Genomic DNA, 27,110 nt, shown 5'->3' with positions numbered 1-27,110 from the left:
GGAGATAGGACTGGGATGATGGTTTATGAAATTCCCTTCAGTACCTGCTCCTTATTAATTTCAAAGGCCCATAGGCTCCAGCTGGCTGGGGGGAAAAATGTAAGCTAAAGTTTTTCTAAGGTTTAGCATTTTATTAAGTGCTCTTAGTTGCTGTCTTTGAAATAGTTGCATATAGACAGCTGTATCTGGAAGCTTTTCAGTGACATGGCAAGGTCTTATGAGTGAAGGGACACAAATGATCCCTACTGTGCTGGCACAAGAAGAGGCAGCACATCTGAAGCCTTTTCAAATAGCCCTGAACCAAGTTACCCACAATGAACAAAATTGCCAACCAACTCCCAGGTTGGTTTCTGTAGTTTCTTAGCAAGGCCCCACAAACACCTTAAGCTTTATCCACATAAAAAATAGGGCCTCATTTTTATTTTTAAATATGTTTTTATTGATTTTTTTAGAGAGAGAGGAAGGCAGAGAGAGAGAGAGAAACATCAATCGGCTGCCTCTTGCATGCCCCCAACTGGGGACTGAGCCTGAAACCTGGGCATGTGGCCTGACTGGGAATCTAACTGGGACCTCTCAGTCCATGGGACGACATCCAATCCACTGAGCACACTTGCCGGGCTACGGCCTCATTTTAACATCAATTACTATATTAAGGATACAAGAGCTCTGCCCGACTCTGTCCCCGAGAATTGGAGATGGTTAGGCTAGATAAATAGTTTTCAAACTGTATTTGCTATAAAACCCTTTCCCAAAATATATTCTGACAAAGAAGCTCTCTACAGAAGACATAAAAGGAGGAGTTTGCTGGTACATTTATTCTTTCCAAGATGTGTTGTTTTCAGGACAGGCACGGAGGGCAGCAGTGGCTTTTGGAAGAAGAGCACTGAATGATAACAAATGCATTACCCTCAAGAAAAATAATCACAAATACCATACAAATTGTAAACTCATTTACTGGTTCAGTACACAATTCTAGTTGTGATTGTTAGCCCTCTGATGGGCCTTGGCTTCTGGCCCTCACCCAGTCCTAGGCTGACAGGTTGACTCAGGTACAGTTAGGAAATTTTCTGGTTCAAATCATCACCAGATTCAAATGATTCATTGTCTCTGGGAAGTCAGCACCAGCAGAGAAACTACAAACATGCTTCAAAACCAAGCTTTTGTGCTGGTTTTACCTTAACCACACACTGTACAACTGAGGAAAAAAGAGCAGGAATTGAGCAAAAAATACAGACATAATACCTCAGGGAGAAGGCCTGAAGCAGTTCCCAGTGAAAGTTGAAATAATGTGACAGGAACTTGTTCCTTCCACTTAGCGATTGGTCGGATCAGACATGAGTCTGAGGCACACATCCTTAAGAGATGTTCTGTTGCTGGTCTCACTGGCCTGACAGCCTTCAGTTGCAGGCCCTTGACAGGATGTGAGAGGTTCGTGCTCCAGGATGGTGAAGGAGTTATAGTTTGAAGCCAGAGTGAATGGCCACAATGCCTGATGTTAGATTTTCATAAGTCACTTTCTGAAAGCCTGCATCTTCTATCATCTCCTTGAACTCCTCCTGCAACACAAAGGGGAGATATGGCAAGGATCCCCTGGATGTCACCTTTTGGGCCTTTGTCATAAGCAACAGAAATTTTGTACCTGAGATGGGAACTGGCGAATACTCTCTACAAGGTATTGGTAGGACTTCCAGTCTCCTGCAATGACCTCTCCTAGGACAGGAATGACCTGGAAGCTATAGAGATCATAGAGCCTAAACGAAAAGGCAAAAGATTAAGGTTAGCACACACCCCTTGGTAAGAAGCAAGGAGGTTCTAAGCCTGGTGTCATAAACTCAAATGCCTATAGGGCTCAAGCAAGCATCTCAGGGAAGAGGGCCAGGTGCGAGGTCAGTAGGGAGTAGTGAGGATGTGGTGACAGGTAGGTAGGAAGTACCATAGAAGTGGAGAAGGGGTAGTTACTACTCAGTTCTGACTATAGCCCTGTGGGAATACAGCTTACCCAGGGTTGCCGTATTATCTGATTTCTCAAGTGAAGCTGGAAATCCAGACTTTTATGTAAACTTTTCTGATTTTATTTTATTTATTTTTTCCATTTTTTGTTAACATAGAGTGGGAGGGAGAGAAAGAGAGAAACATCGACATGAAAGGGACACATCGAGTGGTTGCCACCCACATGACCCAGCTAGGGCTGGGGACAAACTGCAACTGAGGTACGTGCCCTTAGCGGGAACCGAACCCAGGTCTCTCTGGACCGCAGGCCGACACTCTAACCGCTGAGCCAAACTGGCTAGGGCAACTTTTCTGATTTTTAAATATGGACATCTAAGTCAACTTCTCCAAATGCCAGGACTCAAACAAAATCTGTGGAAAGACTGAAGCCTCTGGTTGCTGGTTTGAGACTCTTCTGGTCTAGATGTTGTCATTGGAGTGTCTGACCTGTGGGGTGGCACTATCCCTCGGGGAGTCAGCCAATGAGGTTCATGCTTAGCGTTTACTGGCTACTTTCTATCCATTTTGGGATGGAAACCATTGGCCGAACAATGAGAATCAAGCCCTGCTAACGATGCCAACCTGGATACAAGGGGATTGTTCACTTGGCTAAATTCCAGGCAGAGAAACCGTCCTCCTGGTTTCAGGACCCGATGGGCTTCCTGGAGCGCCTGCGCGAGAAAAGGAACAAGAGAACACACTCCTCAGCAGGCTCGCTCATTTCCGTGAGGCCGACACAGCGTTAGCTACTGTGGACATTATAAAAGTTATCATTTCCCACCGATCCTTTGTTCATTTTCAGTTGGGGAGCTGTATCAGCAGAAATAATCCTACAACATCCTAAATGTTAAAGGCCTTCTGCTCTCATGAAGAGGACGTTACTTGGAATAATCTAAACTGACTCAGGTTGGTACAACCCCCACGAAGGGCAGCTTTTGAATGATCAAAATCACAATGCATAGCCTCCTTGATCAAGCAATTTTTTTTTCTTTTTTTTTTTATCCTCACTGAGGACATTTTTCTATTTTTTTGTTCAGGTAGAGTGGGAGGGAGAGAGAGGAACAGAGAGAGAGAGAAACATCGATATGAAAGGGACACATCGAGTGGCTGCCACCCACATGACCGACCAGGGCTGGGGATAAACTGCAACCGAGGTACATGCCCTTAGCGGAAACCGAACCCGGGTCTCTCCGGACCGCAGGCCGACGATCTAACCGCTGAGCCAAACCGGCCAGGGCTGATCAAGCAATTTTATGTTAAGTAATCTATCTTACAGAAATGCTTCTGCTATGGAAATGACATGCAGCACAAGATTAGAAGTATCTTAACCATTAATGAGAAAGTGGTTACATTATGGAACCTCTCTCTATATAAAGGGAATCTGGGCAGCTATTGAAAAAAGGAAGAGCTATGTTCCTTATGTTACTGATATGGAAAAATATCCAAAGATATATTTTTGAGGAAAAAAACCAATGGAGCCCTGGACGGTTTGGCTCAGCGGTTAGAGCGTTGGCCTGCGGTCCGGAGAGACCCGGGTTCGGTTCCGCTAAGGGCACGTACCTTGGTTGCAGTTTGTCCCCGGCCCTGGTTGGGTCGTGTGGGTGGCAACCACTCGATGTGTCGCTTTCACGTCGATGTTTCTCTCTCTCTCTCTCCCTCCCACTCTATCTGAACAAAATATCGAAAAATGTCCTCGGGTGAGGATAAAAATAAATAAATAAATAAAAATTAAAAACAAAACAAAACAAAACAAAAAAACAATGGATAAAATGTTTTATGGCCCTGGCTGGTTTGGCTCAGCGGTTAGAGCGTCCGCCTGCGGTCCAGAGACCCGGGTTCGGTTCCCGCTAGGGGCATGTACCTCGGTTTCAGTTTGTCCCCGGCCCTGGTTGGTCATGCGGGTGGCAGCCACTCGATGTGCCCCTTTCGCATCGATGTTTCCCTCTCTCTCTCTTCCTCTCTCTCCCTCCCACTCTGTACAAAAAATGGAAAAGTGTCCTCGGATGAGGATTAAAAAAAAAAAAGTTTTATGTATTAATATTTATATAAAAATATATAAATACATTTAATATGCACAAAACGTCTTTGCAAAGATACACAAGAAATGGTGATTGAAGGGCGAGGAGTCACTGAAGGTTGGGATACAAGGGTTGGGAGGAAGACTTTCACTGATAGACACTTTTGTACCTTTTGAACTTTAAATCTATTCCACTTTTTTTTTTTTTTTTAAGATTCTTAAAATAGTGTTTTAGAGAGTGAGCAAGGGAAAGGGAGAGAGAGAGAGAGAGAAACATCAACATGAGATAAAAACATCCATTAGCTGCCTCATGCACCCCCCTCCGCCCCCCCAGGGATCGAGCCTGCAACCCAGGCATGTGCCCTGACTGGCAATAGAACTGACAACCTTTCGGTGCACAGGGTGATGTCCAACCAACTGAGCCATACCAGCCAGGGCTCCATTTCTTTCTTTTTTTTTTTTTCCCTTTATTAATGCTAGGGAGAGGGAGAGGGAGATAGAAACATCAATGAGAGAGAACATTGACTGGCCGCCTCCGGTATGCCTCCCACTGGGGATCGGGCCCACAACCTGGGCATGTGCCCTGACCGGGAATTGAACCGGCAGCCTCTTGGTGCATGAGTCGATACTCAACCACTGGGCCATACCAGCCGGGCTCCTTCTTTTTAATGAAAAGAAATAAACTGGCTACAGACACAGGACAGGTCACAAAAAACAAGCTAAAGACCACCATGAAGGATGTCCCAACCAGAGCAGAAGAATCAGATAACTGGAGCCCATATTACAGAAAGAAAACTAGTCTTACACATTGTCTTCAAGTGCTTTGGACAGAATGTTAAAGTAGAAATAAAGAAGAGCTGCATCAGATTAAGAACTGAATATTGCTTTCTCTCTATAGAGGCACCATGAGTCTACTAGCTACCTTCTGCCAAAAGTGTCTGAGTGCTTTTTTCTGCATCAAACTCAGAAATGCCTCTGTGCTTCTGTAAACTCACAGGGTCAGATGGCTTCACAAGTGAGAGGAAACAGATGAAATATCAGAGCAAGACTGACAGTCTCAAAGATGTAAATACCAGCCCAAGCAACAAAGGCTTCCATGGGGATCTGCTCTATGGTTTTGGTCCTTATCAATTTTGTGAGTGGGTATATTGGTAACTTAAAGGATTGAGGCCCCTGACTCTGAAACAGTCGTTCCACTCAAGTGCTGAATCCAGAACAGAATCTCTCCACCTTTCTTCATTACTGTGGAGCCAACTCCAGGAGAACTGATACCCTGAGATGCAGCCATTTGTACCAAGCTGAGGAGGCAGCCATTCGTACCTGATCAATGTGTGTGACATTCCGGATCCCAAAGGCAATGGTGTAAACATCAAACTTGTCATCGTCAAAGGGTAGTTCTTCAGCATCTCCTAAAATCCAAGCAAGTCCTGAAAGAGAAAGTTAGTTCTTGTCTCAGTCTGGGTAGCTGTCTCTTCTGCACCCAGCGAACTGTCAAACCTGAGGAGGGGGCCATATATTACAATATATTATTATAATTATTTTATTATCAGTTATTGTTAATCTCTTACTGTGCCTAATTGTAAATTAAATTTTATCATAGGTACGTATATATAGAAAAAACATGGTATGTATATATAGGGTTTGGTGGTTTCTGAGGTTTTCACTGAGGGTCTTAGTACATATCCCCCCACAGATAAAAGGGGACATATAGGAGTGTACATATATTATCATATCCTCATGCCAACTCCATGAGATAGCTGTTACTGTCTTTCAAGTGAGCAAAGTTAATTTTTAATTTTAAGTTTTTAAAAATATTTTTATTGATTTTTAGATAGAGAGGAAGGAAGAGGGAGAGACAGAAACATCAATGAGAGAGAATATTGACTGGCTGCTTCCTGCATGCCCCATACTAGGGATTTGGCCCACAACCTGGGCATGTGCCCTGACTGGGAATCGAACCAGTGACCTCTTGGTGCATGGGTCGACGCTCAACCACTGAGCCACACTGGTCAGGCATCAGGTGAGCAAAGTTTAGTATCAGAAAGGTAAAGTGGCTTGTCCAAGATCACACAGATGGTTTAGAACTCAGGTAGTTTTATCTCAGAGCCTGTGTTTCTAACAGCTATTCTATAGCATACCATCTACTATGAGGTGGTTATTCTTTTTCATAGGTTGAGATCTAGAGAGTTTAAACACTTGTCCAAGGTTACATAGTCAATAAAAAAAGTAATGAATGCATGTAAAATTTTATAAAGAATGTTGTAATTTTGTGTTTTTTGCAAAACCATTAGAAAAAAATGAAAGATCAATTGGCTGTTGGTTATGTAAATTGGTTTTATGAATCATGAAACATCCATCTGGGAAAATATCATAAAAATAATGATTTTAAGAAATTAAAAAAAGCTCTGGCCGGTTTTGTTCAGTGGTGAGAACGTTGGCCCGCGGTCCAGAGAGGCCCGGGTTCAGTTCCCGCTAAGGGCACGTACCTTGGTTGCAGTTTGTCCCTGGCCCTGGTTGGGGCCATGTGGGTGGCGACCAGTTGATGTGTCTCTCTCATCGATGTTTCTCTTCTCTCTTCCTCCTCTCTCTCTCGCTCTATCTGAAGATAAGTGCAAAAATGTCCTAGGGTGAGGATAAAAAAATAATAAAATAAATAAAAAGAAATAAAAAAATTTTTTCTTTATTGATTTTAGAGAGAGAGGAAGGGAGAGGGAAAGAGAGACAGAAACATCGATGAAAGAAACATCAATTGACTACCTCCTGCATGCCCCCCGCTGGGGATTGAGCCCACAACCTGGGCATATGCCTTGACCAGGAATCGAACCTGCGACCTCTTGGTGCATGGGTTGATGCTCAACCACTGAGCCACACTGGTCGGGCTGATTTTAAAAATATTTTAATGATATGGAAAAAATCTCATAATGATGAATTAAGGCAGAATACAAGATGTTCTCAATTTTATAAAAAGGAAATGATTAGGAAAAAGATAGGAAGGAAAATTTTTAAAATACTGAAGAGTGCCTAGCCAGCGTGGCTCAGCAGTTGAGTGTGGACCCATGCACCAAGAGGTTGTTGGTTTGATTTGAGGTCAGGGCACATGCCCAGGTTGTGGGCCTGATCCCCAGTGGGGGGCATGCAGGAGGCGGCCAATCGATGTTCTCTCTCATTAATGTTTCTATCTCTCCCTCTCCCTTCCTCTCTCTCTAAAAAATCAATAAAGAAAAAAAATATTGAAGAGTATCTCTGGATTTTGGAATTATGGGTAACATTTACTTTCTTCTTAATATTTTTCCATAATTTTGAATTTATAAATCCAAAATTTCTCTCAAGAATATCACTTTTAGAATCCAACAAATAATCTAAGGCTGCTGCCCTCCGAGTTTCCTTTGGGGAGAAAGTGCTACAATGAAACGTAAAAAAAACCCATGCCACACATAAACATGCCTTTATTCATTAACTGTTACATTTATCAAATAGTTTCTAGGATCCTCCTACTTAGTTTCAACTATTTTTGCCTGGTATTATTTTGCAAAGGCATTATTAGTGGAGACTGATAAAGCGAGGAGGAAGATAAAGACAATTGTCTTTATGTTTGTCTAAATTGTATTACCTGCAATTTAATGATTTCTGTGCAGGTGGATTTGTCATGGCAGTGAGGAGAGCCTGAAGGGTAAGCTGTGCTATGAAGAGATGATTCCAGAAATGGAACATGACTTATCATTTCTATCTTTGTTCACCATTCTCTCTCTCTCTTTTTTTTTAATCCTCACCCGAGGATATTTTTCCATTTATTTTCAGACAGAGTGGGAGGGAGAGATAGAGAGAGAGAGAGAGAAACATCAATGTGAGGGAGACACATTAATTGGCTGCCTCTTGCACGACCCCGACCAGGGCTGCGGGCTGAACCGCAACCGAGGTACGTGCCCTTCACCAGAATTGAACCCGCGACTCTTTGGTCCGTGGGCCTACGCTCTAACTTCTGAGCCAAATTGGCCAAGGCATTTGTTCACCCTTCTTTATGGCTGAGTACCAGAGAGAAGGGAAACACGTTTTTCAGTAGGAGTAAGGAAACATAGTGCCTTTGTCTAAAAACACTAGTGACTGTCTGCCTTCTGGTCAGTGTTGATGGTTAACAAAAGAGCCCTTCATCTTGGGGGCCAAGTGGGCTGCCTGGGTATAGGCAGCTGTTCTGAGGGTGGGAGGAGGAGGAGGAAGAACTGAGCTAAAATAACCACAGACACTCCTGGTGGGGGAGGGAAGGAGAGAAGTGCTGATGCGGACCTGAGGGACTTGGTTTTCTTTGTTGTACACCACTGCCTTCCACAGTGGCGGCCTGCAGTGCGTGGCCCGCAAGGGAGAGGGCAGAGCAGCGGCTCCGAAAGGCTGGGGAACATGGTACGGCTGCTAGGGTCATTACTTCTACTTGAAAACCAAATTTAAAATGTACATTTTTTTTTTTTCCTCAACAGACTGAGATAGATGCTTTTAAAATGTACATCTTGCCCTGGCCAGTTTGGCTCGGCGGTTGGAGCATCGGCCTGCAGACCAGAGAGTCCCGGGTTCAGTTCCTGCTAGGGGCACATACCAAAAAAAAAAAAATGTACATCTTGCCCTTGCCAGTTTGGGTCAGTGGTTAGAGCGTCAGCCTGCGGACGGGAGAGTCCCAGGTTCAGTTCCCATTAAGGGCACATACCTCGGTTGCAGTTTGTCCCTGGCCCTGGTTGGGTTCATGCAGATGGCAACCAGTCAATGTGTGTCTCCCTCATATTGATGTTTTTCTCTCTCTCTTCCTCCCTTCCCCCCCCCCCCCCCCACTGTATCTGAAGATAAGATAAATGCAAAAATGTCCTCGGGTGAGGATTTAAAAAAAAAAAGTACATCTTTAAGTTAGGCCACAAATTGTTTGTTTGGTGGTTGCAGTGGCTTCCTGGAGATACGCAGTCACTCTCCTATCTGTTGTCGAGAGTACTGTGGTTTAGGAATACAGTAAGTGCTCACTTAACATCGTCAATAGGTTCTAGGAAACTACAACTTTAAGTGAAATGATGGATAACGAAACCAATTTAACCATAGGCTAATCGATATAAACAAGAGTTAAGTTCCTACAGCATCTTTCTTTCTGGTCACAAAAGCATCACCCAACTTCTAAAAAAAGACTCAATACCTTTCTAATATTAAACACTGAAATAAATGTGAGCTAGAGATACATTTAAGGAAGATAATAAAAACAAATCTGATAATTTTCCACCCAATCATTCCAATTCAGGTTGCAGGTGGCCGGAGCCTCCCCCAGCAGCTCAGGTTGAAAGGGAAAACTAAGCCTGGACAGGACACCCTTCCGTCCCAGGGCGCACTCACACACCCCCACACCCACTCAGGTCGGAACAATTTATACAGGCCTATTCACCTCACGTGCACAGCTTTGAGATGTGGGAGGAACGGAGTACCCGCAGAAAACCCACACAGACATAGGGAGAACATGCCAACTGTACACAGACAGCGGCCATAGCCAGGAATAAAAAATGTTTTTCTCAGCCACGTTATAACAAAACGACATTGAACAGAAAATAACGTCATTCTAGGACCTGCTGTACTGTTTGCAGGTGTTTCTTCAACTGTACCAGTTGGGCCTTCTGAGAAACTGATGCTGAGATGGACTGCAAAGGGTTCTGTTTTTTGTTTTTTTCGGGGGGTGGGCAGGGCACCTGGGAAAGTTAAAAGAGGAAACAAGAATGGGTAGGGAAACCTGTTAGACCTTGATGCAGATCAGATCCAGGGGGCACTGGAGCAAAGACTACCTGTTAAGAGTCCTGTCTGGACCCTGGCCGGTTTGGCTCAGTGGTAGAGGGTTGCGCCATGGACCACTGAGTCACAGGTTCGATTCTGGCCAAGGGCACGTACCTCGACTGCAGTTCAGTCCCCAGCCCTGGTCAGGGTCGTGCAGGAGGCAACCAGTCAGTGTGTCCCTCTCATGTCAATGTTTCTCTCTCTCCCCCTCTCGCTATGCTTCCCACTCTATCTGAAGATAAATAGAAAAAAATATCCTCGGGTGAGGATAAAAAAAAAGAGTCCCACGTGGGAACTGTCCAGACCCTAGCAGCCACCCCCTTGCTCAGCCATCAGCTGGGTGCTGCCAGGAAAGAGCCCGGCTGGAGAGCTGAGGCAGTGCCTGCAGGTGCTAAGAGGCAGAGGCTGGCAGCTAACTACACTGCTGTGGCTGAAGGCAAGTCTCTTCTGTAAGCGCAGTGCACCTTCTCGGCCTCCACAGCAATCAAACCATCCTAGCACTTCCAGGAGAATGGAGTGGCTCAAGAATAGGATATTTAGGGTCATCAGGGAGGCACTGGGAATTGAAAGTAAAAGTTCTGTCCAGGAGCTGAGATCCAAAGATTCAGCTCCAACTCGAGATCTGCCATTTAAGTTGTGTTACTTGAAAAAGATACATATCCTTTTTGGGCTTTGGTCATCTCCCCTGTCACATAGGGCTGATTATCTAACTCCCTGGGTTGCTGAAATAATATACATGAAACAACACAAACTGGATTCACCCGCACAAATTATTTTCAACTCCTACCTAGCTATAAGTTTTTGAAAGCAGGAAAATAAAGCACTTCAACATTTCCCATGTTCTATCTTATTTTGTAAACATATAAACATTTCCTCTGTGTCTACTTCCTACAAGACTTGCCAGTTTTGTATCCTCGAGCACAGGCTTTCTGCCTTCCAATCTTCAGCATTTCCTTATTGATGTCACAGACCATGACTTGCGAACCGCCCAAGGAATCCTCTTCATTCTGATACTTCTGGGCAATTTCTTCCCAGGATAAATTTTGCTGGGCCCTTAGCTGCCTCTTCTGCTTTATCTGATGCTGGCCCTGAACATAATTAAGGAACCGGAATGCAATGTCACCTGTGGGAAGCCAACAGGAGAAAAGATGGAAACATAAAAACAGTAATGGTTATTTTTAACCTCTAAGATTCTTTAGAAAACTTTATAAAAGATTCAACATCTCAATATATAGAATAAAACATGAAAGTTGCCTTCTCTGTCCATACCTTCCCCAGACATAACAAGTATTAAGAATTTAGTATAGCCCTGGCCGGTTTGGCTCAGCAGTTAGAGCATTGGCCTACGGTCCAGAGGGACCCAGGTTCGGTTCCCACTAAGGGCACGTACCTCAATTGCAGTTTGTCCCCGGCCCTGGTTGGTTGTGTGGGTGGCAGCCACTCGATGTGTCCCTTTCACGTCGATGTTTCTCTCTCTCTCTTCCTCTCTCCCCCTCCCCCTCTAGCTGAACAAAAAATGGGAAAATGTCCTCGGGTGAGGATAAAAAATAAAAAGAATTTACTGTACAGCCTTCTAGTCTTTTTCTAGTAATTTTTAAGTATTCAAAAAAAATCTTTTTTTCTTTATTGATTTTTAGACAGAGAGAAAGGGAAAGGGAGAGAGACAGAAACACTGATGAGAGAGAACATCGAATGGCCACCTCCTGCATGACCCCCACTGGGGATTTGGCCCACAACCTGGGCATGTGCCCTGACCGGGAATCGAACCGGTGATCTCTTGGTGCATGGGTCAATGCTCAACCACTAAGCCATACTGGCTGGGCAATAATTTTTAATTATTTTTTTTAATTAATTTTTTAGAGAGAGAGGAAGGGAAAGAGAGGTAGAAACATCAATGTGAAAGAGAAACATCGATCAGCTGCCTCCTGCATGCCCCAAACCAGAAAGCCCGCAACCCGGGCATGTGCCCTGACCGGGAATAGAACCGGGACCTCTCAGTCCATGAGACGACATTCAATCCAATGAGTCACACCAGCCCAGCTCATTACCTTTTCTAAATGGGCATTGTCAGCATGAAGTAATGCTACTGGTTATGGTACACTGGAGATGTAGGCAGCTGTGACTGGACCCCTCCTTGTAGCTTTTTCTTGCCAGTTTTGTTTTCTTTTTTTTTTTAGACTTGAGATCTAGCCCTGGCCAGTTTGGCCTGCGGTCCAGAGAGACCCGGGTTCGGTTCCCGCTAAGGGCACGTACCTTGGTTGCAGTTTGTCCCCGGCCCTGGCTGGGTCGTGCGGGTGGCAGCCACTCGATGTGTCCCTTTCACGTCGATGTTTCTCTCTCTCTTCCTCTCTCTCCCTCCTGCTATATCTGAACAAAAAATGGAAAAATGTCCTCGGGTGAGGATGAAAAAATAAATAAATAATAGACTTGAGATCTAGAACTAGAATTGTGGGATCCTACTATAAACATTTTAGATTTTGATTGATTCTGCTAAAGTGTTTGTCCTCCACTGAGCAGGATTTTTTTTTTTACTGGCTTCTAAGATTCCATTTGGGGAGAGGACCCTACCAATAAAGCCACACTGAATTCACAATGCAGAGTACTAACCACTATATGATCATGGCAAGCCACACTGATTTCAATCGTGGAAATTATTCTACTATAATTTACTATACATTATTCTGTTGGTATACATAATAACATTATTGCATTATATTATATTTCACTGTGATGTAATTAAACTTGTACATTAACCATGTAATGATATCACCAAGATGCATGTTAGAAACCCTATATTTTTTCCCCAAATGTCTAGTGTGCACTGAGTAACAAAGGAGCACGCATAAACAATTGAGCTCTTGATATCTGATGTGACAATGGATTAAGCAGAAAAGACTGCCTGGAAAACTATGTACTATGAGAGAAGGCATCCCCCCGCCACCCAGAAAGAGGGAAAGTGGGTCAAAGGTTAAACAAAAGGTAAAAGTCATTTAGATGGTGAAATGTCCTGGAGTAAAAAACTGGTCTTTTTACTTTGTAATCCTGTGCATTTTAGAAAAGTGACAGGCACAAAGCTGATGTTCTATGTTTTTGATTGACATTCAGTTAAAAGGAAAAGAGAAAACCTTTCTTAGAAGTATACTGATTTTCAACTACCATCTTCAGGCTAATGGTAGGTAAGGCAGCTCATTCTAACAAGAGACACTAATTTCTGTAAAAGGTGGTCAGTGGTACCTGAGGATACCAGCATGGATATTACCTGTGCCGCCAGCAACATCAAGTAGCTGGGTCCCAGGAAATGGGTGCATTTTCCAGAGCAGCAGATCCTTCCAAATACGATGGATACCAAGACTCATCATATCATTCATCACATCATAATTCTTGGCCACACTTTCAAACACCTGATAGACTGACATGGGAGAAACACAACATGACTGTGTTACTGACAAAATTAACTTGGAAAAATCCTAAGTGAAAGGGAAGGAAGCTTGCTTTTTCTTCCTGAAATTGCCTCTTTCCAAGGTGAACCTGAGGCATAATGCTTAATGCCCAAATATACAACTTAACATGATCTCTTTTTTTTTTTTATCCTCACCCAAGGACATTTTTTCCATTTTTTGTACAGATAGAGTGGGAGGGAGGGAGAGAGAGGAAGAGAGAGAGAGGGAAACATCGATGTGAAAGGGACACATCGAGTGGCTGCCTCCCGCACGACCAACCAGGGCCGGGGACAAACTGCAACCGAGGTACATGCCCTTAGCGGGAACCGAACCCGGGTCTCTCTGGACTGCAGGCGGACGCTCTAACTGCTGAGCCAAACCGGCCAGGGCTAACATGATCTCTTTTAAAAAGGTTTATATTAGTTTTTTTTTGCAATGGGTTTGCCACCAGAACACAGGTGTCATGAAAACCACCTCTAAATCAAACCCAAAATGGAAAAAGAAAAGATTCCTATCAACATCGTTGTAACTAGACATGTAGATTCCGGCAAGTCTACCACTACTGGTTATCTGACCTACAAATGTGGTGGGATCGACAAAAGAACCATCAAAAAATTTGAGAAGGAGGATGCCGAGATGGGGAGGGGCTCCTTCGGGTATGCCTGAGTCTTGGATAAACTGAAAACTGACCGTGAACGAGGTATCACCATTGATATTGCCCTGTGGAAATTCGAGACCAGCAAATATTATGTGACCATCATTGATACCCCAGGACAGAGACTTCATCAAAAACATGATTACAGGCACATCTCAGGCTGACTGTGCTGTCCCGATAGTTGCTGCTGGTATTGGTGAATTTGAAGCAGGCATCTCCAAGAATGGGCAGACCGTGAGCATGCCCTTCTGGCTTACACACTGAGTATGCAACAACTGATTGTTGGTGTTAACAAAATGGATTCCACTGAGCCGCCCTACAGCCAGGAGAGACATGAGGAAATCGTTAAAGTCAGCACCCACATTAAGAAATTGGCTACACCCTGACACAGTAGCATTTGTGCCAATTTTTGGTTGGAAAGGTGACAGTATGCTAGAGCCAAGTACTAATATGTCTTGGTTCAAGGGATGGAAAGTCACCCGTAAAGATGCCAATGCCAGTGGAACCACACTGCTTGAAACTCTGGATTGCATCCTGCCACCAACTTGTCCAACTGACAAACCCCTGCGTCTGCCCCTCCAGGATGTCTACAAAATTGGTGGCATCAGTACTGTCCCTGCGGGTGGAGTGGAGGCTCATGTTCTCAAACTCAGCATGGTGGTAACCTTTGCTCCAATGTTACAACTGAAGTAAAGTCTGATGAAATGCACCACGAAGTTTTGAGTGAAGCTCTTCTTGAGGACAATGTGGGCTTCAATGTCAAGAATATGTCTGTCAAAGATGTTTGTCGTGGCAATGTGGCTGGTGACAGCAAAAATGACCCACCAGTGGAAGCAGCTGACAATCAATCTTCTTCTTCAGCTCAGCAAATCTGCAAGCAGTATGAGCTGTGTGACAATCCAGCACAGGCGCATAGCCAGCTCATACTGCTTGCAAATTTGCTGAGCTGAAGAAGATTGACTGGCGTTCTGGGGAAAAGCTGGAAGATGGCCCTAAGTTTTGGAAACCTGTGAATGCTGCCATCATCAATATGGTTCTTGGCAAGCCCATGTGTGTTGTGAGCTTCTCTGACAATCCTCCTCTGGGCTACTTTGCTGTTTATAACATGAAACAGACAGTTGCTGTGGGTGTCATCAAAGCAGTGGACAAGAAGGCAGCTGGAGCTGGCAAAGTCACCAAGTCTGCCCAGAAAGCTCAGATGGCTAAATGAATGTTATCCCCAATGCCTGCCACCCCAGTCTTTTTTTTAAAATTCTTTTGATTTTTTTTTTTTTTTAGAGAGAGAGGAAAGAAGAGAGAGAGAGAAACATGGGTAAGAGAGAACATCAATTGGCCTCCTCCTGCATGCCCCGCACTGGGGATCAGGCCCACAATCTGGGCATTTGCCCTGACCAGGAATCAAACCGGTGACTTCTTGGTGCATGGGTTGACGCTCAACCACTGAACCACACTGGCCAGACCACCACCCCAGTCTTAATCAGTGGTGGAAGAATGGTCTCAGAACTGTTTGTCTCAATTAGCCATTTAAGTTTAATAGTAAAAGACTGGTTAATGATTACAATGCACCGTAAAACCTTTAGATCAGTGGTTCTCAACCTTTCTAATGCCGCAGCCCTTTAATACAGTTCCTCATGTTGTCTGTGGGCATATCTGCATGCGGGCAGACCAGCCTGGAGACGAATAGGGGAGCGGTGTTTTCTGATGGTCTTAGGCGACCCCTGTGAAAGGGTCATTCGACCTGCAAAGGGGTCGCAACCCACAGGTTGAGAACTGTTGCCTTAGATGGAAAGGAAAATGTTTTGTGGACCATTTGGTTTTGTGTGTGTGTAGCAGTTTTTAAGTTATTAGTTTTTAAAATCAGTATTTTTTTAATGGAAACAACTTGACCAAAAATCTGTCACAGAATTTTGAGACACATTAAAACAGAGTTTAATGAGGAAAAAAAAGGTTCGTATTACTTCATATGAAAAAGCCACCGCCTCTTTTCTATGGTCTTAGTTATCTTTAGACCATTACTTTGTAATCATACCATGCACATACTTGGTACTAAATAGGTTCCTGTTTCTTAAAGGACGAGGGTGGTGGTAGAGTTTTTTCTACTGGTTATTATAATAAAAGACAACAAAATCCATTAGAGAGATACATGACTAAGGGATGGGAAAACCTCAGGTCATCTCTGCCTGTATCACTGAGAGAAACCTCAGGTACAATTTGGTGAACAGATGGATGGCAAGATGTGAATGAAGCTCAAGTTACACTGTAGAGCAGCGGTTCTCAACCTGTAGGTCACGACCCCCTTGGGGGTCGAACAACCCTTTCGCAGGGGTCGCCTAAAACATAACAGTAGCAAAATTACAGTTATGGAGTAGCAACAAAAATAACTTTACGGTTGGGGGTCACCACAACATGAGAAACTGTATTAAAGGGTCACGGCATTAGGAAGGTTGAGAACCACCGCTATTGAGGGTCCTATTAATCATCTCCATAGGATCAAGGCAGAATGTGGAATCTGGGCTAGCTGGAAAGAGAAGGTGTTTACTATCTAAGACACTTTAAGGCACACAGGCTACATTTAATTTCTTTGCACCTCAGTTTCTTTGCCCATAAGATAAAAAAATCAGTACCAGTGCCCTACCTCCCTGCCATAAGGCGACCTCTTGGTGCATGGGTCAATGCTCAACCACTGAACCACCCCAGCTGGGCTGTTCAATAATTTTTAAAGGTCCTGAAATAATTATAATTTTCCCCATTGATTATCAAGATCATTGCTCTGGCCGGTTTGGCTCAGCGGTTGGAGCCTCGGCCTGTGGACCAGAAAGTCTCAGGTTCGGTTTCCGCTAGGGGCACGTACCAAAAAACAAAAAGAGATCATTGTGCATGATTTCAACTTGCATGGTCATTTTTACCATCCTGCATACTCTGTAAAGGGAAGACTGCCTGTATTTCAATCTTGGATCTCAAATCTGGAAGCTGTATTTAGCTCAGTGGGTAAGTCTTCCCCTCCTGTCATTGAGTGAAATGTTTATGTATTGTAAAGCAAAATACAGAGGTTAGACGTTATTAATGTTTTGAAAGCAACCCACCTGATTCAAATGCCAGCTCTGCTGCTTACTAGCCAATCTCGGGCAAGTGACTTAATATCTGTTTCAACAGTTACTTCATCTATAAAACCAGGCTAATAGTTCCTTCCTCTTTGGGTTCTATTTATAAGAATTTATGTAAAGTATATATTTTTTTAATCCTCACCCGAGGACATTTTTCCATTTTTTGTTCAGATAGAGTGGGGGGGAGGGGAGAGATAAAAACATCGACGTGCAAGGGACACATCAAGTGGCTGCCACCTGCACGACCAACTGGGGCCAGGGACAAACTGTAACCGCGGTACGCGCCCTTAACGGGAACCGAACCCGGGTCTCTCTGGACCGCAGGCCGATGCTCTAACCGCTGAGCCAAACCGGCCAGGGCTGTAAAGTGTTTTTAAAGGTTTTAGGCTCTCAATAAATGTTCACTATTGTTTTAGTTGGCTCTACTTATTTCACTCCACAAGCAGTTATAAAACTAATGTGCATCAGGCACTGAGGATTTAGACATGAACGGGCCACTGTCCTAGCTTTATGGGGATTCATACTGAAATAAGTGTTAATTTAAATTCAATATTCAAAGAGTTACAGTAGAGCTACACATTTAGTAAAGTTAAGGTGAGAGGTAATACACTGTAGTAGTCTTTAAGAGGATGGGAAGTTCCATTGTGGACTCTTTTCCTTATTTCCTGGGTGACCATAGTCTGAGTGAAGGAACCTCTCAGAGCCTCACCTTATCCATCTGTAAAATGGGCACAATACCTTCACCGTTATAAATGAAGTTTTAAAACTGTTCTCTTCTTTTCCCATGCCTGTGGCACAGTGCTGGACTCAAAGAAACTGCTCGTATTTAATGAACAATTACGAAATCTCAGGCATTGTTCAAAATACTTTAAAACGTGTAACATGGGGAAAACAGCTGAAATAAAAATCGGAAATGTCTGCACGGTGCCTGGCACACGATACACGCCAAATTGATGGGATTTAGTGGTAATTGCTCTGCTGAAAAAGAGGAGGCGCCCAAGCTCTGCAGGGTCAGGCTCCGGGGGAGCTCCTTGTCCGTCAGGATTGCACAAGCTACAGCAACGGAGCTAATGTAACAGGACGTTAAATCAACGCTTAGCAGAAGAGACTAGATCGCAGACGGTCAGACCCCTCCCTCCGCCCTCTCGCCCCTTTTACCTTTGCCTCCCTTCTCCTCTTCCGACACAGTTTCAAACCCGAAGTGCGTTTTCGTTGCCTGGTTCTGTTGGGACAAAAGCCGCGCACCCAGGGGATTCCCCGGCCAGGAGCTACGAAGCCGGGGGAGCCAGCAGCCTCGCATCACCCGCGACCACCTACGGCCGTAATAGTCCCATAGAGCGCAACTCCTGGGGGCCGCCATGTTGACAGTTGGGTGCCAGTAGCCAGACAATACGTCACGTTGCATCACCAGACGGCCGACGGCGGCCGGCCGGAGACAATATTAGCCGAACGCGTCCTGAAACCTGATATTAAGCAGTTATGCATGATCTCTGGGATCCAGAGTCTAGTCTTTGAGTATCCGAAGTCCCTTCTTTTTCTTCCCAAATTGAACACAGAATTCACCAGGAATGATCGGACCTTAGGGGGAGCCCCCAATCACCTCTCAGTGGCCTCGTCTCTGAATCTTGCCAGCCAGGAGTACCAGTACCAACTCTCAAGATAGCCAATAAATAAGTCTTGTTTTCTGTTAAAGAAGGTGGAGAATTGAGGAACAGGGTGTTAAAAGGCTAAGATTACAGGTCAATTCTCGCAAACGTTTGTGCGCGTAAGAATCATCTGGTTTGATCTTTAAAATGAAGATACCAGGCCTCAAATACTAGAGATTTTGAATCAGTAAATCTCATATGGTTTCTGGGAATCTTTATTTGACCAAACTTTTCCAGTAATTCTGATGCAGGGAATTCGCAGACAATTGGTAAGAAACGTATGCTAGACTATTCTGAAAAGTAAATATCGGAAAGAAATGGGCAAAAGCTCTGGTATCTATTTAGCAAGTCAGAACAAATCACCATTCACACTTCCCCTCCTGCTGTTACACAGCTACATTTCTAGCTAAGTTTCCAGATTTTCCTGTTCTTTGCTTTTTATGGAAAGGGTAACATTGACCATCTTGCGCAAGAGGATGGAGGTGGTTTGATTCTCTTTTTAAATGTATGTTTCCTGTAAATATTTCACAAGGAGAAAGCGCCAAGGACCCTAAGAAACTATTTTGAAAATGAAAATTTTATTTCTGGTTTAATGTAGACTGACAGATGGACACTTACCACTTTGTTTTGGAAGAACTACACTGAAATTTCTCTTTCCCTCTCTTTTGTCTTTATGTGTGATAGAAGGAATGACTCATCCATGTAATTAGAGTTCTCACATCTTTGTTAAGGGAAATACAAATGCATCAAAGAATTTTAGTGTATCTTCCAAATCTAGTCATGCATGACAATGGACCTCAGGATTTGAGGCTGTTTCTTCTAAATATCAAATTAAGTTTCCAGACCAACATTATGTAGCTATTTTCTCATTTCAATATGACCTGTGGGCAGGGCTGGTGACTGGATAAGGTGAACCAAGATGAGGATAGGTGGAGGGCATTTTAAAGAAATTAAAAAATATGAGATTAGTATCTAATTTCCTTTGTCCCCGTTAAAACAGATCATTTCAGTAAATTGATTGGCTTATATTTCTTATTAATGTTTTGTCTAACACGTGATGATTGATAAGGAGCCAAAAAGAGCCCAATTACGAAAATTCTAGGATTTTGTCTATTTATTTGTTTGTTAATATTTGACTGCTAAAATTCCATTCATCCTTCTATGCTCAGCTCAAGTGATACCACCTCTGGGAAGTCTTCTTTTACTCCTCTCAACTATTTGTACTTCTCTCCTTGGAGTTTCTGCTGTGGTTAGCATTTTGTGTTAACTTTATTATAACCCTTATCACAATCTTCCATTGTAGTTTTTTTTTTTTCCCCTTGTGAATGATACTGTATTTAGTCATTTTCGTTTACAACTGCAACTCTGGGAATTCAAAATTAAGGTCCTCATCCATGAACTGTGTGTGTGTGTGTGTGTGTGTGTGTGTGCCCCTAGTGGGAACCGAACCCGGGACTCTCTGGTCCGCAGGCCGATGCTCCAACCACTGAGCCAAACTGGCCAGGGCCCATGAACTTCTTATAGACACCAGAAATAATTTCAACCTCGTGCTCCATATTGTTCTGCAGTGCTTTATTTAAGTGAACTTTTATGAGCTGGCTGCCATCCAGTTTTACCAGGATTGTCATGCAGCTCCTGGGATGCTTTTGCTTATTTTCTGTAGGCTTTTTCAAATTAACTTAGGGATCTCTGAGCAAAAAAGACAACGTGCGCCTTGGCCAATTAGGCTCTGCGGTTAGAGTGTCAGCCCATGAACCAATGAGTCATGGGTTGATCCCAGACAAGGGCATGAACCTCTGTTGCTGATTGTCCTGGGCCCTGGTCGGGTTGTGCAGGAGGCAACCAGTCCATGTAAGAGACACAGGATGTTTTTCTCTCCCTCTCCCTCTCCCTCTTTCCCACTCTATCTGATGATAAATAGAAAAATATCCTCAGGTAAGAATTAAAAAAAAAAAAGATAATACAACTTGTTTCCCACTTTTTTTTTTTTCTTTTCCTGATTCATGTAGTAGCCTGACTTGGATTTTCTGGAAAGATTTCAGTTGAGTAATGGGAACAAAGATTATAATAGCTTTCCAACCACCACCAACTTCAGTTTCTTTGGCAGCTGGTATAGTCAGTTCCCTTAGCTGGGCCTTGAAGTGGGAGTTCATTTCCAGCTCAAGGAGAGCCTGTGAGATGCCAGACTCCAACTCATCCAGCTTCTCGCCATTGGGCTTTGTGATCTTTGGGCTCCAACTGAACATGGCTTTCTCCTTGCTGAGCGCTGGCCTAGCCAATGTAGTTGATTTGCTTAACAAACTTAGGAAACTAGGTATATATTAAATGCCTCAATTTTAATGTAGTTTGGCATTCTGTGTGCTCAGCACAGTGCCTGACATACAACAGGTTTCTAATTAGCTAAGTTTAGTCTGAGGATAATTATTTGTTGATCTCTTTTTATTTTATTTTTTTCAGTATTGATTTTAGAGAGAGAGGAAAGGAAAGGAAAGGGGGAGAGAGATAGAAACATTGATGAGAGGCCCAGCCGGTGTAGCTCAATGGTTGAGTGTCGACCCATGAACTAAGAGGTTGCCAGTTCAGTTCCCGGTCATGGCACATGTCCAGGTTGTGTACTCAATCCCCAGTGGGGGGCATGCAGGAGGCGGCCAATCAATGCTTTCTCTCATCGATGTTTCCATCTCTCTCTCCCTCTCTCTTCCCCTCTCTCTAAAATCAATAAAGGAAAAAAGAAAAAAAAAAGAAACACTGATGAGAGAGAACATTGATTGGCCTCCTCCTGCACTAGTGATCAGGCCCACAACCTGGGCATGTGCCCTGACCAGAAATCAAACCAGTGACCTCTTGGTGCATGGGTCCACGCTCAACCTCTGAGACACACTGGTTGGGTTATTTGTTGGTTTATTTAATAGTGTGTTTATGTGCTCCTTTGACAGGCAGGGATACTAACCACTATACTAATGAGGATGAGCTCTTATGTGTTTCTTTGAATCTCAAACTGCTGTGATTTGAGGACATCATTTATAATTTTCCCAAGTACAGATGGGTGTGATGTGCTTTCAAAAATACATATGTGGCCCTGGCCAGTTTGGCTCAGCGGTTGGAGCGTCGGCCTGTGGTCCAGAGAGACCCAGGTTCGGTTCCCGCTAAGGGCGCATACCTCAGTTGCAGTTTGTCCCCGGCCCTGGTTGGGTTGTGTGGGTGGCAGCCACTCGATGTGTCCCTTTCACGTCGATGTTTCTCTCTCTCTCCCTCCCTCCCACTCCATCTGAACAAAAAATGGAAAAACGTCCTCAGGTGAGGATAAAAAAAAAACAACATAATGTGATTATGGGTAAATGATCTAAGCTTTCCCCCCCCCTTTTCCCCCTTTTAATCCTTACCCGAGGATATGTTTCCTGTTGATTTTAGAGAGAGAAGAAGAGGGAGACAGAGAGAGAAACATTGATGTGAGAAAGAAACATTCATGGGTTGCCTCCCATAAGTGCTCCTTGGGATGGATGAGCAACCTGGGTATGTGCCCTAACCTGAATCAAACTGAGCCACACCGGCCAGGGCAGTGATCTAAGCATTTTAAGCCCAGTACCTTGTCTTTAAATTCAAGTTATTGTTGTCCAGTTGGTGTGGCTCATTAGTTGAGTGTGACCCATGCCCCAAGAGGTTACTGGTTCGATTCCCAGTCAGGACACATGCCCAGGTTGTGGGCCCGATCCCCAGTGTGGGGCATGCAGGTGGTGGCCAATCAATGTTCTCTCTCATCGATGTTTCTATCTCTCTCTCCCTCTCCTTCCTCTCTAAAATCAATAAAAGAAGAAAATAAAGCTTAAAAAAAAGGAGGGATTGATGTAGAGGCTTTGCCCTTCTCTCTCTCTCTCTCTCTCTCTCTCTCTCTCTCTCACACACACACACACACACACACAAATAAATAAAATAAATAAAGGAAAAAAAATTTTTTTGAGTTATTGTGAGGATTGCGATAATCTGTATAAACTGCACAGCATAGTGCCTGCTAACAATAAGCACTAAATGACGATTATTAATGAAATGAAGTATTGTATGAAGAAGTGCTGTAAAGTGATATTAAATGTAAGGTTTTACCATTATTGTTGCTACTATTGCTATTATTAGGAGCTAAAATGAGCCATGAATAAATGATATTAACTCTAGTATAAGACTATAATGAATCAAAAAAGAAATTCCACAGGTACTCTGTTCGGATGGGTTATTAGTAGGAGTGGACGGCGTATTTTTATTATACAAACAACAATAGCGTGTTAATACTAAAATCTGGACTACAAGTCCCATCATCCTGTACACCCTCAAACACTGAGGAGGTTGGGAAGAAAAAAAAAAAAATCACTGGACCCGGATGAGGGCCGAGAACCACATTTCCCAGAGTGCTTCACTTCCACATCGCCACTGTATATATAGTCCATCCGGGTTCTTTGAGGTGCTGTTGGCGACTCGTCGCCATTCCAGGAGCAGCTCGGCCTCGGCCCAGAGGCGAGTGTCGGTCGCTGTGTCGGAGACACCCGTCCCCGGCACCAAGACAGCCAGCCCTCTCCCCTGCCCCGCGGCGGGAGAGCGTATCCGGCCGGCCGGCGGGGCTCGCGCACCTTCCCTCGCCTCCCTTTTCCCCCGCAGCCTCCGCCCCGCCAGGCCCGGCCCGGACCTCCGAGCCCCGGCCTCCTCCTCCGTCTCGGTCACTGCCGCCGCCGGGCTCGACAGCCCCTCCGCCGCTTCTCCTTCTAATTTGAGAAGCCGAGTAAGGAAACAGGGAAAAATGTCGCCATGAAGGCCGAGAACCACTGCCGCCGCCGACCCCCGCCGGCCCCGAACGCCATGAGCCTGGGTCCCTGCCGCGCCCGCTCTGCTCCGACCGCCGCCGCCGCCGAGGCCCCCGTTGATGCCGCAGAGCTCCCCCAGCGCCGCCGCCACCGCCTCCGACATGGACAAGAACAGCGGTTCCAGCAGCAACTCTGCCTCTTCGGGCAGCAGCAAAGGGCAACAGCCGCCCCGCTCCGCCTCAGCCGGGCCGGCCGGCGAGTCTAAACCCAAGAGCGGTAAGCGCGGGCCGCGGTGCTGGGGGCTCGGGACGCGGGGGGCGGGTCCTCCCGCTCTCCCCTGCGGGGTCACACCCAGCGACGAGCTCCGCTTTCTGCTCGAGTTCCTACCTTTCTCCCCTTGCCCGTGGTTCCCATTACGTGAACTCTTAATGAGCCCTGAACTGCGGGCGTTACCTGAATCCTTGCCTTAATCCTCGAAACGGCTCGTGGAGTAGGTGCTGCTGCTCTTCATTCCCATTTTGTTTATGAGGAAACGGCGGTTCAGAAAAGCTAGGGTCGCCTAGCCAGTAGGTGCCTCCCAGCAGGCCTTAATACCTAGATGTCTGACTCATCAGTTCGCGCTCTTAAAAAACACGAAGTTGTTCTACCCTTTAACGTCGAGTTAGCTTTGGATAGTGTTCAAGTTTAAACAGGGGAGGGTGGTGCCCGAAGACTTTTCAAACTCAAATCTTATGTTTAATAACCTGGCCTCGGAACCATCCCACTCTGGAAGAGGACTCGTCCTTGAATGGCTTTGTTCAGTCTGGAGTCGTGTTTAAGAGCACAGGTTCAGGATTCATTCAGCCTTTTTAGGTTCGCCAGACGTTGAGTGAGTGTCTGAATGTCCTTACCTGTAAAGGTGGAGACAATGAGAAGTAAATTAACTTAGAAAACGGATGAACTAAGGGTTCAGGAGCGTACCTGACACCAAGTACATATCATGCCTCTTTCCCTTTGTTAGGCTCCAGTTTCGTGTTTTTACAGGGAAGATTTTGTCGTTTCTGTAGTTATGCCTCCATATTAAATCACGACCATGATGATGATAGATACCATTTATTGAGGACTCACCATGTGCTAGGTACTGGGCTACCTTTGTTGTGGATAACTTGGGTCACTAACCTCTCCAACAAAGTGGGATTTTCACCTAAAGAAGAAAAAAAGTTGGGAGGCCAGGAGTTTAGGAGTTGGCAAGACTGGAGTTGTAATCTCTGCTCTTTTGTATTGTGATTATATTAGTAGCACTAGGAAGATGTTTTCAGTGGGAAAAGGTGTCACAGAGGGGAACTTTTGGAGTCCAGTTGTTTAAAACTTTAAGATTGAAAAAGAAAAAACCATCTGCAAGACTGACTTCAGTTCTGAGTTTACCTGCTGGATATAGCAAACTTGTTTACCTGGGGTGCTGAAGACTTCTAGAGACTGCTTAGGGAACTCAAGTGGAGACCAGTTGTCAAAATAACAAGGGACTGCTTTAAATATCTAAGCAGGGATTAGTGTGGATTTTCAGGCCCCATCATGCAGTATTATGTAGACGAATTTTGGGGTTTTGCACATATATAGATAGCTTTATCACAGATCCCTTTAGAGAGAGAGGGTAGCCAGTCCTTCTGGCCAGTGTTGGAATTAGAGTGGCCTGAATTAATATTTCTTAGTGTAAGTAATCTGGTTTTGTACACTATTCCCAGATGTGAAGTTAAAGATTTTGACTCTCCAGCTATCTGAATTTTCAACTAATTTTTCTGGAGCTCCTCTTAAAGCCATTAACATAAGTGAGCCAGCAGCAATAAATACCTTAAAGTTTATTCTTTAGTGAAGCAGTAGGTAAAAGTTTGCAACAACCGAAGCAAAGTAAAACAACAGCAAAACTGAGGTGTTTAAGGCGTTTTACTCATATTGTACCTGACTTTGAATATGTTAATTAGTAGAACTACGATTACCCCACAGGATGATATAGAATTCTGTTGTAGTGTGACCATAGCAAATATTTGTCAGTGTTAACATTTCAAACAGACTTGTATAGAATAAATATTAATCATTAGGTTCATTTAGACTAAAGGGAGAGGGAGAGGGGGGGAGAGAAGGGGAGAGAGAGAGAAATAAACATTGATGAGAGAGAACATCGATTGGTTGCCACTTGCATGCTTCCCACTGGGGATCAGGCCCATAACCTGGGCATGTGCCCTGACTGGGAACCGAACCAGCAACCTCTTGGTGCATGGGCTGACGCTCAACCACTGGGCCACACTGGCTGGGCTTTTATTTTTTTTAAATCCTCACCTGAGGATATTTTCTTCTATTTACCTTCAGATAGAGTGGGAGAGAGGGATGGAAGAGAGAGAGAGAGAGAGAGAAGCATCGATGCGAGAGAGACACATTGACTGGTCCCCTCCTGCACGACCCCAACCAGGTATGTGCCCCTGACTGGAATTGAATCTGTGACTCATTGGTAAAGGGTGGGTAGCATATGCTGCCTTCAGAATATTAAGCTAAGACCAGTACTGCCACACAGAGCATTGAGGACTTCTTATACAGTGACTTTTAGATGGTTACTGTAACAAACGGGTAGACTGAAATTAAGCATAATTCCATACAGAGGTTTCCCAAAAGCTGGCTCAATTTTTGATGTACTTGATTCTGCTGGAAATTGTAAGGACTCTTGAGTTTCAGAGTACTGAGTTGAAAAACTGGATGGGTAAATTGAAAAGACATAACTTGCCCTTCCCCCCCCCCCCAAATCCTCACCTGAGGATATTTTTCCATTTATCTCCAGATAGAATGGGAGGGAGGGAGGGAGGGAGGGAAGGAGGGAGAGAGAGAGAGAGACACTAATGTGAGAGAGACGACACATCAATTGGTTGCCTCCCTCATGACCCTGACCATGGCTGGGGATGAACCGCAACAGAGGTGTGTGCCCTTGGCTGAAATTGAACCTGAGACAATATTTAATTTTTTTTTCTGCTCCCCTTTCCTTACATCATGTGAAGAAAGAACCTCAGGTTTCTATTCCCTGAAACGTATGTCATAAATGGTCATTTGCTTTTTAGCTACATGATTAATATACTTGAGTCTTTGTTCCCGTGGCTGGCTTAAGTTAGCCCTTCATGTACAGAGGAAATAGGTAAATTTGGCTACTGGGATTTATTTGATCTTTCTGGTTGGAGTGGCATACCACAGTTTCTTTCTGTTGTTTAATTGCTTCAAACATGTTACATAACATTCCCTTTCTTGGATATATTCCAACAGTTTTTTTTTGGTTTGTTTTTTTAATCCTCACCCAAGGACTTTTTTTCCATTTTTTGTCCAGATAGAGTTGGGGAGGAGAGAGAGAGAGAAACATCGACGTGAAAGGGACACATCAAGTGGTTGCCACCCGCACATCCCAACCAGGGCTGGGGACAAACTGCAACCAAGGTACGTGCCCTTAGCGGGAACCGAACCCGGGTCTCTCTGAACCGCAGGCCGACTCTCTAACCGCTGAGCCAAACTGGCCAGGGCCCAACAGTTTTTTTCTGGTAGGGTTAAGATGCAATTCTAAGAATCCTTAACAGTGAATATCCCAGGGGATAGTTTGGGGAAAGTCATTTAGAAAAAGCAAAGAGGCCCTGGCTGGTTTGGCTCAGCAGTTAGAGCATTGGCTTATGGACCAGAG

At 44.4% G+C, this 27,110-nt stretch overlaps 2 protein-coding genes across 6 annotated transcripts in view; one reads left to right on the top strand and one right to left on the bottom strand.

Moving 5' to 3' along the window:
• On the bottom strand, nt 1-24,089 carry COQ5 (coenzyme Q5, methyltransferase). Of its 5 annotated transcripts, XR_004961347.1 has the most exons (10): nt 23,879-24,080; nt 18,151-18,676; nt 13,053-13,202; nt 10,695-10,916; nt 9,592-9,711; nt 5,327-5,433; nt 2,572-2,660; nt 1,640-1,751; nt 1,243-1,556; nt 1-81 (listed from the first exon to the last, which is right to left on the bottom strand). XR_004961347.1 is itself a non-coding variant. In XM_036277227.1 (9 exons), exons 2-9 carry the CDS (start codon nt 18,395-18,397, stop codon nt 1,455-1,457), a joined length of 1,149 nt encoding a protein of 382 aa, XP_036133120.1. In that variant the 5' UTR covers nt 18,398-18,676; nt 23,879-24,080; the 3' UTR covers nt 567-1,454. The 5 variants fall into 5 exon arrangements, 4 of the variants coding, with proteins under 4 accessions (XP_036133120.1, XP_036133123.1, XP_036133122.1 ...); XM_036277227.1 differs by lacking the exon at nt 1-81 and having other exon boundaries at nt 567-1,556; XM_036277230.1 differs by lacking the exons at nt 1-81; nt 18,151-18,676 and having other exon boundaries at nt 569-1,556; nt 23,879-24,075.
• RNF10 (ring finger protein 10) overlaps nt 23,091-27,110 on the top strand; it is a 36,138-nt gene continuing 32,118 nt past the window's right edge. The window contains exon 1 of the mRNA XM_036277223.1: nt 23,091-23,701. Coding sequence (XP_036133116.1) covers nt 23,545-23,701 — 157 coding nt within the window. The 5' untranslated portion in view covers nt 23,091-23,544. The remainder of the gene's footprint in view (nt 23,702-27,110) is intronic.

This window comes from Molossus molossus, unplaced genomic scaffold (assembly GCF_014108415.1).
Source record: "Molossus molossus isolate mMolMol1 unplaced genomic scaffold, mMolMol1.p scaffold_m16_p_22, whole genome shotgun sequence".
NCBI lineage: Eukaryota > Metazoa > Chordata > Mammalia > Chiroptera > Molossidae > Molossus > Molossus molossus.
The sequence above is the reverse complement of the archived record's forward strand: the minus strand, read 5'-3'. Positions and strand labels throughout refer to the sequence as shown.